Below are 12,933 nucleotides of genomic sequence, written 5' to 3'. Positions count from 1 at the left end.
GATCCTGTGTATTTGTTGTGTTGCGTTTATGTTGTCTTACTGTGAGGATGTTCTCCCGAAATGTGTTTGTCATTCTTGTTTGGTGTGGGTTCACAGTGTGTTGCATATTGGTAAGAGTGTTAAAGTTATTTATATCACAACCTTCAGTGTACTCTGTGTCGCCCAGTATGCCTTGCAGTCGTGTACATGTATCTGCGGAAGCCACATACAACATGTTACTGGACTGGAAAGATGTCTGTACATGTTGTAGAAGGCGTTAAAGGCAATGGCTTCATGGCACGCCCTTATTTACAGTTATATGGGTGACCCCCAGCGGTTATTCGCGAGAACGGTTGCGGCTCCCATTGTCTTCTTTATTTTGTGAAACGCGTCAAAATGTAGAGGGCGCTAAAAGTAAAGCCATCATGGCACGCCCTCAATATTGTTGTCCGAGTGAAAATCGAAAAATGTTGACACCAGGTGATGTCCTGAAGAGGCTCCGAGAACCGGAATCCCCCCGTAACAATCGGGGGGGGTCGGCGATTGTGCAGCTGAGCCACATCAGAGTGGCCAAAGAGCCGCATGCGGCTCCGGAGCCGCGGGTTGCCGACCCCTGACCTAGAGGTAGTTTGGCTGAGTCTGCTGGAGTGATCGCCAAGTACCAAAGTGCGAAGTGAGTCGTCAACTGGGCGTGACCTCGAACGCAACCAGGTACCTTAATATGACACTTAAGGATTTTATGTGAATTTGTGCCCATTAGGACCGGCGGGATTCTGTCGGTGCTAAAAAAAAAAAGCACCGATACTAGTCGGATAGTCATAATAGTGCGTATGTTAGCACATATGCAAAGCTAAAACAACTTAGTGCAACATGTTTTCTCTGGTTGCAAATAGAATTATATTTGGCTGAAATGTGAACATTTCTACTGACACAGATGACGGCGCATTATATAAATGTTATTTTTCCTAGTTTGCAAGTAGACATTGAAGAGTCTGACTTGTCTGATGTCATGTCATATTTAAAGTGTGTAGTATCAGTACAGTCATATGACTGCCAGGCTCTGTTTGATTGGTTAAATAGAGTCAAACATCACTAGTGCGTACGTTGGATTGGCGAAACAGAATCATGTGACGGTACCCGCTGGAGGACATTTTTTGAAGGCAGGAATCAATAGATTATAAATCACTATAATAATGAATAAGATACATGTAGCCTTCTGAAACCCAATGTAACAGAACAAAAGTAATGTTTCTTTTTCACAAAAATACTCAGGTAAAAGTAAAAAGTATGTTTCATTAAAACTACACTGGCAGGTACACTTTATACAAAAAGTTACATAAGTTAATGTGACAGAGTAAATGTATGGAATTACTACCCACCTTTACTGTAAACTGATGATGCTTTAAATGTAGCTAATGCCATCCTGTGGAGTTAATAAAAAAAAAATACATCAGGAGGTTGCCTACAGCCACAGGTGTTTATGGGCCTACTGCAAATTAGAGACCTCAGCATTTGTTTGCTTTTGTATACTACTATAGGAGACGATGCAATTAATTGAATTGAGATATTAGGTGCATAAAAATCTGCACTGTGAACAACTACCCTACCAATGGCGGCTGCATTAAACGCATAAGGAAGGAGTTCATTGATTGACTACAGTTGTTCCTTGCTACATCGTGCTTCTACTGAATGTTTGAGGATTCACCCAATCGCTGATTTTTACAACATTTTTGGGGGAAATAGTGTATGTATTTTTGGTCAAAAATAAGTGTTTTGAAGCAGGAAATTGGCTAAACAAACAAAAAATATTACTCTAGTAGTACTAGCCGCTAAATGAGACCTATAAAATGGGGCCCATTACCTCCCTGCTTGGCACTCAGCATCAAGGGTTGGAATTGGGGGTTAAATCACCAAAAATGATTCCCGGGCGCGGCACGGCTGCTGCCCACTGCTCCCCTCACCTCCCAGGGGGTGAACAAGGGGATGGGTCAAATGCAGAGGACACATTTTCACCACACCTAGTGTATGTGACAATCTTTGGCACTTTTATTATTGTTATTTTTATTTGGCAATTTTTTTTACTTTTTATTCGACTCCTTTTACCGTATTGCTTTTGCTATATTGTTTAGCTCATTCGTTGTTTATGTTCTTTGTATGTTTTGCTTTTTTTTGCTCTATGCTTTTTAACCTGTAAAGCATTTCGGTTCAATTTAAAAATTGTTGTACATGTGCTGTATAAAAAAAGTTGCCTTGCCTTTTACTTTAACTTTAACAAACCAATCTAAGTGCACTGTTCAGTATCGTGGCCACTGATTGGCTCGGCTTCAGGCAACATTACTATCTTGGACTACACAGGTAAAAGAGTATAAAGGTTACGATGTGGGTGTTTTGTCATGTATAGACGGCTCTTGTAATGGTAAAAAAACATTATTTATGTCGTAATCAGGTTTTTATTATGCTTTAGCTATGAAAATATTTGATTTATAATCATTCCTACTTAGCTGAAATTCACTGATCACGGTCAGGAACGGAACCAAATAACAGCGATAAACAAGGCTTTGTTGCAGGGGTGTCAAACTCATTTTAGATCGGGGTCCACATGGAGAAAAAGCTACTCCCAAGTGGGCCGGACTGGTAAAATCCCTGCACGATAACTTAAAAATAAAGACACCTTCAGATTGTTTTCTGTGTTTAAATATAGAAGAAGCACATTCTGAAAATGTACAAATCATAATGTTGTTGTTTTTTTACACTTACATGTTGCTGTTAATAGTATTCTATCTTTATTTGTCGTTATTTATATTTTCTGAATGAATGATGTGATTATGTTCATTAGTCAACTCAATGGTGTTCATTTGCAATTTATCAAGATAAAAAAAAATATCAAAATCAAATTACAGTATGCCATGTATGTAGTTTGATCATTTTCCTCGATTGATGTACAAACATCATGTGATTTATTTTGTACATATGTACCATCATCTACAGCAGGGGTCGCCAACCTTTACCACTCAAAGAGCCATTTTGACCCGTTTGACAAAATAAAGAAAAACTATGGGAGCCACAAGACTCTTTTGAAATTCAAAATTAAATAACACAGCGTACAAAGATTTGTTTTACTTTGTGCTATGTATTAACCAGGGGTCTCAGACACACAGCCCGCACCTTAGTATGAAAACTTAATATTAGTGCGAGTTTTATCTGAATGCCGCTTGTCATCACATTTGCCAACCATCTCAATTTTTCCGGGAGACTGCCGGGTGTCAGAGCAACCTTTCTCTCGGCTGTGTGCTGATTTTCACTCAAACAACAATAATAAGGGCGTGCTATGATGACAATACGTTTAGCGCCCTACACAACCGTAACAAATAGCTTACCAGACCATTCGCATGTTGTATGAGGCTTCTGCAGACACACACAAACGACTGCAAGGCATACTTACTCAACAGCCATACAGGTTACACTGAGGGTTGTGATAAAAACAACTTTAACACTCTTACTAATACGCGCCACACTGTGAACCTACACCAAACAAGAATGACAAACACATTTCGGGAGAACATCCGCACTGTAACACATTATAAACGCAACATAACAAATACCCAGAATCCCATGCATCCCTGACTCTTCCGTGCTCCATTATACACCCCCGCTAGCACCAAACCCCGCCCACCTCAACCGACGCACGGAAGGGGGGGGTGGTAGTAGGGGTGTATAATGGAGCCCAGAAGAGTCAGGGATGCATGGGATTCTGGGTATTTGTTATGTTGCATTTATAATGTGTTACAGTGCAGATGTTCTCCCGAAATGTGTTTGTCATTCTTGTTTGGAGTGGGTTCACAATGTGGCACATATTAGTAAGAGTGCTAAATTTGTTTATATCACAACCCTCAGTGTAACTTGTATGGCTGTTGAACAACTATGCCTTGCAGTCGCTTGTGCTTGAGTCAGCTGCCGCACACTAGATGTGGCCGGCCGGCACTCAGATGGCATAGTAGTAAAGCGAATGTTGCGACATGGTTGAGAGGACGTTTTAGGTATTGCCATCATGGCACGGCCTTAATATTGTTGGCTGGGTGAAAATCTGAGAATGTTATCCTGGGGAGATTTCTGCGAGAGGCAATGAAATTTGGAAAACCTCCTGGTAAAATCAGGGTGTCAGCAAGTATGCAGCTGAGCCACATCAGAGTGATCCAAGAGCCGCATGCGGCTCCGGAGCCGTGGGTTCTACAGAGATTCAAAGAATTGCTATTGCAACCTCCAATAGACACATGTAGAACAGCTATTTCTTTCATTCAAAAATTCCAGGTTAATTTTTATAGCTAGCAAACTCATCCTACGGGCCGGATAAAACCTGTTCGTGGGCCTTATCCGGCCCGCGAGCCATACGTTTGACACCCCTGCTTTACTGTGTAAAGCAAAGCCGTCGATTGTGATCGACCAGTCAAAGACTCCAGCGTCACTGCTTGGCAAAGTTAAGGTTATGTGTTCTATTCTTTTTGTTTTACGTTTTGCAGTGACCCGCTTCTTTTCTTTTGTAACTATACATTTTCAAAACGAGAGACAATTTGCAAGTTTGCCTGTTTTATTGTTTTACATCTTACTTATCTTCACATCTCTTTCTTTAATACTTCCTTAACAATTAAATATATGCATGGTGGCTAAAGTGTGACACTGGAACAGATTATTTATGTTTCCATTATATCCCATGAGACAGAATTGCTTGGATGTGTAAACAAATTTAAGGTTGAATCGCATCATACATTGTGTTCCGGGCCTTCCAGAAAGGTTTTGCTGAAAATAATACACCCAACCCTTTACTCTGCCCATTACCAAATGTCCTCGCAGCATGGGTTTGTTTCGTGTCTTTCACATTTCCTGAAGTGTACACTCACTGCTACAGGCAAAAAAACATGCGAGATGAAAGTGGAATTAATATACCCTCTGATGCTTTGAATATAGTAAGACTGAAGTCTTTCCAACCCCTCGAACACCCTCCCCCCGAAGGAGATGACATCACCTCCTGGGACGGTTACGCCCAAAGGGCAACAAGATGTGGTAGTGATCAATAAATCTTCCTCCTGTAGGATTGTGGCTACAATTGCCGCCTCAATGGAGAAAGCTAAAAATTCAGTCCTCTTATCCTAATTATTATTTAATGGCCACTCTACACTAAAAGTGCTTTCATGAGCTTCCTTAAACCCTCAGCGCCTCATAATTCATGTCTCCAAGCCAATAGGGGGCAGCATATTCTGAAATAGTAAAGGGAATACTATTAATAGTACCAATAAGATTTTAATAATAATAATGTAATTGTTAAGAAATTTGTACACTAATTCAACATTATTATTTGTATTTATGTCAATATTAATAATATTATTAAAGTTAAAGTTCCAATGATCATCACACACACACACTGGGTGCGGTGAAATTTGTCTTCTTTATTTGACCCATCCCGGTGTTCACCCCCTGGGAGGTGAGGGGAGCAGTGAGAAGCAGCGGGCGCTGCGCTCGGGAATCATTTGGTGATTTAACCTCCAATTCCAACCCTTGACTGAATGCCAAGCTGGGAGGCAATGGGCCCATTTTTATAGTCTTTGGTATGATTCAGCCGGGGTTTGAACTCTCAACCTCCCAATCTCAGGGCGTACACTCTTACCACAAGGCCACTGAGCTGGAAGTAATATTCCATCCATCCATTTTCTACCGCTTATTCCCTTTGGGGTCGCAGGGGGCGCTAGTGCCTATATTGCCTATTCTAAATTTCTCCCAGGGATCAATAAAGTACTTTCTATTCTATTCTGTATCAGCTACAATCGAGCGGAAGGCGGCGTACACCCTGGACAAGTCGCCACCTCATCGCAGGGCCAACACAGATAGACAGACAACATTCACACACTAGGGCAAATTTAGTGTTACACAATCAACCTATCCCCAGGTACATGTCTTTGGAAGTGGGAGGAAGCCGGAGTACCCGGAGGGAACCCACGCATTCACGGGGAGGGCATGCAAACTCCACACAGAAAGTGTAGAGTTTGAACCCAGGACTACTCAGGACCTTCGTATTGTGAGGCAGACGCACCAACCCCTCTGCCACCGTGAAGCCCAGTAATATTCCTATGAAAATAAAAATACTAATAACCGACCACATTTTTTATTTAACAATGTTAAATATTACAATATAAATATTGAGTGGAGCTATAAATAAAAATCATGTGAAGCAAATATAGGACATTAAAAAAACAAACACAACTTTGCATTCCCTGGGAATGTTGAGGCATGACTATAATTATGAATGATAACACTAAATAAAATGGGCTGCTTGCTACGCAAGTGCCGCTTGCTTCACAGCAGGCCCATAGTAATAATATGATGATGATTATGACAATATATGTTTTCATGACATAAATAAATTTATTTAAGTATTGTTTTAATTAGTAGTAGTATATTAGTATTACAAGTATTAAGTTTGAATGATATTACCACTACTGATATATTTTCGTAATTTACCGGTAACATAAAAATCAAAGGCCTAATGAAAGGAATACAACACCTTAATACTGATAATATTATAATCTGTTTATAAACTACAAAAATAACTAATTAAATTGTGCAGATGGACCTAATGTTTTCCATCCATCCATCCATTTCCGACCGCTTATTCCCTTTGTTTTGTCTTTTTCAAATATATATTGATAAATCTCGTAGGAGAAAATTAATCCTAAGTGAGCGTCGCACCTACTTCTGCCACAATGACAACACACTTACCCACCCGACTGACTACTTTTCCCACCTTGTTACTTCCACAGACGGAGGGTTTCGACGGGGCCCTCTGCGTGCCCGACATCAAGCTGCACAGTAACCCGTCAGCGTTCAACGTCTACTGCAACGTGCGCCACTGCGTGCTGGAATGGCAGCAGCGGGAGACCTCCCTGGCGCTGGCCTCCAGGAGCTCGGTGCAGAGCGGCGACTCCGACAGCGAGGAGGAAGAGGAGTACCGCGAGCCGGCCATCAAGCTGCCAAAGGTTGGACACTCCTTTTTATTGTCACGCATGACTGCGCCTGAGCTCTTTATCTTGGAGCTTTATCTTCCCTGTGGGTATTACCTTTTTTATTATTTCACTGTATTGTATGACTATCACCTCGCCCGACATTTCTGAGCCCCATCAGGGGGATTATCAACCTTGCCTCTCCCACGCTTCGCTTTGAATACTATGGTTTCCATTCACTGGGAGCTCGCAGTTTAACGTGGGGGGGTGGTGATGCTGTTGGAAATGATTGTGTCATCAGTTACTGGCAAAGACCCACTAAATCTGAAGCCTGCAATTCACATGGAATGCATTTTCCTGGATCTCATCCCACTGTCATTCATTTCTTAAACATATAATTGTATTCATTTTACCATACTGATGTATATATATATATATATATATATATATATATATATATATATATATATATATATATATATATAGTTCATAGTTAAAGTGCGACATATATTCCGGAGCGACTTATGTGTGAAATTATTAACACATTACCGTAAAATATCAAATAATATTATTTATCTCATTCGCGGAAGAGACGAAGAAAATGTCAGCAATCGTCACACACACGTCAGCCAATAAGAATTGGGCGGGGGAGGGTCATGGCAGAAGTGCATTGTGGGTCACGGAATGCTAACTGCTATATGTTACTCCCGTAGCTATTCAAATGGATCATTTCATCGTTGGCGGTGACTTATAAAAACTGAGAAGGGCTGAACAAAAATGGCACCGAAAAGGAAATCATGTACTGCAGATTACACAATATCAAATAATATTATTTATCTAATTCACGGAAGAGACGAAGAAATTGTCAGCAATCGTCACACAGAGATCACCCAATAAGAATTCGGTGGGGGAGGGTCATGGCAGAAGTGCATTGTGGGTCATGGAATGCTAACTGCTATATGCTACTGCCGTAGCTATTAAGATGGATCATTTCATCGTTGGCGGTATTTTATAAAAACTGAGAAGGGTTGAACAAAAATGGCACCAAAAGGGAAATTATGTACTGCAGATTACAAGCTGGACGTAGTGAAATATGCAGCAGAAAACGACAAGAGGAAGCGGCGCATACCTTTGGAGTTGGCAGAGTTGTTTAGAAGCGACATCGAGGAAGAAGATTTCAACGGATTTATCGATTAGGAGTGACGGATTGTTTGGTAAACGTATAGCATGTTCTATATGTTTAGTTATTTGAATGACTCTTACCATAATATGTTACGTTAACATACCAGGCACCTTCTCAGTTGGTTATTTATGCGTCATATAACGTACACTTATTCAGCCTGTTGTTCACTATACTTTATTTATTTTAAATTGCCTTTCAAATGTCTATTCTTGGTGTTGGATTTTATCAAATAAATTTCCCCCAAAAAGCGACTTATACTCCAGTGCGACTTATGTATGTTTTTTTCCTTTTTTATTATGCTTTGTCCGCCGGTGCGACGTATTCTCCGGAGCGATTTATAATCCGAAAAATACGGTATATACTGTATATATATATATATCCATCCATCCATCCATCATCTTCCGCTTATCCGAGGTCGGGTCGCGGGGGCAACAGCCTAAGCAGGGAAACCCAGACTTCCCTCTCCCCAGCCACTTCGTCTAGCTCTTCCCGGGGGATCCCGAGGCGTTCCCAGGCCAGCCGGGAGACATAGTCTTCCCAACGTGCCCTGGGTCTTCCCCGTGGCCTCCTACCGGTTGGACGTGCCCTAAACACCTCCCTAGGGAGGCGTTCGGGTGGCATCCTGACCAGATGCCCGAACCACCTCATCTGGCTCCTCTCGATGTGGAGGAGCAGCGGCTTTACTTTGAGTTCCTCCCGGATGGCAGAGCTTCTCACCCTATCTCTAAGGGAGAGCCCCGCCACACGGCGGAGGAAACTCATTTCGGCCGCTTGTACCCGTGATCTTATCCTTTCGGTCATGACCCAAAGCTCATGACCATAGGTGAGGATGGGAACGTAGATCGACCGGTAAATTGAGAGCTTTGCCTTCCGGCTCAGCTCCTTCTTCACCACAACGGATCGGTACAACGTCCGCATTACTGAAGACGCCGCACCGATCCGCCTGTCGATCTCACGATCCACTCTTCCCTCTCTCGTGAACAAGACTCCTAGGTACTTGAAGTCCTCCACTTGGGGCAGGGTCTCCTCCCCAACCCGGAGATGGCACTCCACCCTTTTCCGGGCGAGAACCATGGACTCGGATTTGGAGGTGCTGATTCTCATTCCGGTCGCTTCACACTCGGCTGCGAACCGATCCAGCGAGAGCTGAAGATCCCGGTCAGATGAAGCCATCAGGACCACATCATCTGCAAAAAGCAGAGACCTAATCCTGCGGTTACCAAACCGGAACCCCTCAACGCCTTGACTGCGCCTAGAAATTCTGTCCATAAAAGTTTATATATATATATATATATATATATATATATATATAAATATATATATATATATATATATATTGGTATTTATTATATTAGTCTAATTGAGATCATTGTATTTCGATATTTTTCTGGCACCAGCAAAATGCGAAAAAAAACAAGAATAATAGACTCACCCATTAAAAAGCTTTAAAAGTTCCTAATCACATCTAAACCTTATAATATGCCTTTCACAGTTATTGAACACATTTTGAATTCAATTGTACACACTACGAAATCATTACAGGCATACAGTATACAAAACAGTATTGTATCTAATAAAATGTGCATCTTCCTGCTGGAGATTGTTGACTGATTTGACTTCTTTGACAGTGTCCTCTGCTGGATTCGCAGCTGCAGTACTCCTTTTTCCCACTGCAGATAGCGCCATCAAACCACTTTTTAAAGTTAAAGTACCAATGATTGTCACACACACACTAGGTGTGGCGAAATTTTTTTCTGCATTTGACCCTTGATCACACCCTGGGAGGTGAGGGGAGCAGTGGGCAGCAGCGGTGGCCGCGCCCGGGAATCATTTTTGTTGATTTAACCCACGATTCCAACCCTTGATGCTGAGTGCCAAGCAGGGAGGTAATGGGTCCCATTTTTATAGTCTTTGGTATGACTCGGCCGGGGTTTGAACTCATTACCTACCGATCTCAGGGCGGACACTCTAACCACTATTATTTGATATACCCTAAAAAAGCAGAGAAAACTAGAGAAGCACTCAGAGAGCACGGACCTCCGCCAGGCCCAATCTCCTAATAGTAAAGAATCCTTTATTCTAGAGATGTCCGATAATATCGGACTGCTGATATTATCGGCCGATAAATACTTTAAAATGTGATATCGGAAATTATCGATACCGGCTACAAAAAGTAAAATGAATTTTTTTTACACGCCGCTGTACGGAGTGGTTCACAGACGTAGGGAGAAGTACAGAGCGCCAATAAACCTTAAAGTCACTGCCTTAGCGTGCCAGCCCAATCACATAATATCTTCGGCTTTTCACACACACAAAAGTGAATGCAATCATACTTGGTCAACAGCCATACAGCTCACACTGAGGGTGGCCGTATAAACAACTTTAACACTGTTAGAAATTTGCGCCACACTGTGAACCCACACCAAACAAGAATGACAAACACATTTTGGGAGATTATCCACACCGTAACACAACATAAACACAACAGAACAAATACCCAGAATTCCTTGCAGCACTAACTCTTCCGGGACGCTACAATATACACACCCCGCTCCCCCGTACCCCCCAACTCAACCTCCTAATGCTCTCTCAGGGAGAGCATATCCCAATTTCCATTTTACTGCTTTGAGGCATATTAAAAAAAATAATGCACTTTGTGACTTCAATAATAAATATGGCAGTGCCATGTTGGCATTTTTTTCCATAACTGGAGTTGATTTATTTTGGAAAACCTTGTTACATTGTTTAATGCATCCAGCAGGGCATCACAGCAAAATTAGGCATAATAATGTGTTAATTCCACAACTGTATATATCGGTATCGGTTGATATCGGAATCGGTAATTAAGATTTGGACAATATCGGAATATCGGACATTGGCAAACAAGCCATTATCAGACATCTCTACTTTATTCATTTGTTCCTTGTCCAACTTCCAACATTTCCTGACTGGTTCAAATCAAATCAAAGTAATTTTTGAGATATGTTGATAACTAACAAACAAACAGACAAATCCCAGTGAATGGAAGGATGAAATTGCCAAGTCTGTGCGTTGTGCATACAGGCTGCCAGAGGGTTCAGTCTTTTCATCCGTCTCAGCACTTGGCCGTATTTGTTCTAGATCAGAATTAAATAGTCACTCAAAGTTCTATAATTTGATCCAATACAACACGATATTGTATTTAACGTGGTCGTGCCATGGACCCCAAATTTTTTCCAGTTTTTTCCCCCCGCTATAGTCAAATACATAGTTTTTCACCAAATCACCGAGTATTTACAAACTTACACAGTAATCTTAATGAAAGTGTCCAAAAAGAAGGGCCCTTTTGGGGCGGTGGAGCTAGATGAAGGAAACCTTTCCCTCTTTGCTTACGGTGGCTCCCTAGTGGACGTCATTGTGCATGCAGTGCCCAACAGAAGTTCTTGGTTTCGAAACCTGGTTGTAGTTGAAAATGTTTGCTCTTTAAATTCATGTTTTAATGATGTTGAAATTATTTACTATGCTAAACTTCAGGATATTAATAAAAAAGTAAACTGTTACAAATTCTGGCTGATTATCAAAGATGTTCAATGAGTTATAGATACTTATAACTCAATTAAAGCTTTTGTTATTCTGGGAATTCATTGTGTTGCTCAAAGTAATGTAATTCATATTGTGCTGGAATACCCATGATTTCAGCCTTTCAAAGTTCCTCTTGGACAACCAATTTTTGACCTCGGTTTTTGTCAAATCCTTTTTACGGCCCTGGGTGGAGGTGGGGCCGCTAGCTTACAAGGCTCAACCCGGAAGTTGAGCCTTGTAACGTAAACACAGGACTGCCAAATTTCAGAAATTGACAAGAATGAGACTTTAGTGTCATGATGCATGATGCATTCAAAAAAAAGGGCGTTTTTAACACAGATTTGGCCTATTTTAATGTGGATTTATTCCGTAAAGCTGATGTCCTCACCTCCAGAAGCTCTCCTTGCACTGTGGCCTCCTACTGCTAGTCTAAAGAATTAGTTACAAATGCAATTACTAGTAGAATTGTAAATTCATTTTCATCAGCTTATTAGTTTAGTTGTTAAATGTTAGTATCAAATTTGATAAAAACTGAAGAGTTGTGCTATATACGAAGGAACCAAATCTATTGACTTGCTCATTAACATGAACGATGTGTTTGTTTTTATTTAAAGTGTGACAGTGATGAAACATTTACATCTCACACTGCAAACCAAGGTATAAACAGCGGCAGCTTTGCACAGAGTGGGTCTGCGTCTCCTCTCTGCTAGGACTGGAATGGAACTTTATTGTCATTGCACCTAAAAGTACAACATAATGTGTTTTTAGTGCAAGCTGTTTAAGAGCAGACATTCATTAGACAAGGGACTGTCCGCCTGTGAGGAGAAGCTCTCGGCTTGAACATTGCATCGGCTTTCATGTTTCCAAAACATCTAAAAAAGATCACTCGATTTGTTGCTAGTCTTTCTTATGAAATAAAGTCACTAAGATTACAGATTTAGCGAGAAAGTTGCCGAGTTGATAACATTGCGCTGAGGTGTGTGTTGAAGATCGGGACACCAAGATGCCTTATGTTGCTTCTGATTGGTTTATAGGCCCAATCACTTCTGTTTTGGTCCGGGGGGATTCAATCTATCAAAGGTACTCGAACTACAGCAAGCCGCAGGAAAGAAGTTTAATATGAAAAAATAAATATAGAGTAGCGTAGCGAATGGGGAAATACAAACGTGAGAAATGTCAAGTGTGGCATGAGAATGGGTTAAATTGCGTGACACTGAGGCT

General features: G+C 41.3%; 1 protein-coding gene across 17 annotated transcripts in view; it reads left to right on the top strand.

The window, feature by feature from the left end:
* The window catches only part of mycbp2 (MYC binding protein 2), a 158,912-nt gene that overhangs the window by 24,540 nt on the left and 121,439 nt on the right, over window positions 1-12,933 (top strand). For all 17 annotated transcript variants that reach the window (XM_061879800.1, XM_061879795.1, XM_061879798.1 and 14 more), the window contains exon 3: window positions 6,789-7,004. In XM_061879800.1, the coding sequence (XP_061735784.1) occupies window positions 6,789-7,004 (216 nt within the window). The remainder of the gene's footprint in view (window positions 1-6,788; window positions 7,005-12,933) is intronic.

The sequence above is a fragment of the Nerophis ophidion genome, linkage group LG19, assembly GCF_033978795.1.
Source record: "Nerophis ophidion isolate RoL-2023_Sa linkage group LG19, RoL_Noph_v1.0, whole genome shotgun sequence".
In the NCBI taxonomy this organism is placed as follows: Eukaryota; Metazoa; Chordata; class Actinopteri; order Syngnathiformes; family Syngnathidae; genus Nerophis; species Nerophis ophidion.
Note: the sequence above shows the minus strand (reverse complement) of the source record. Positions and strands in the feature narration are given on the sequence as shown.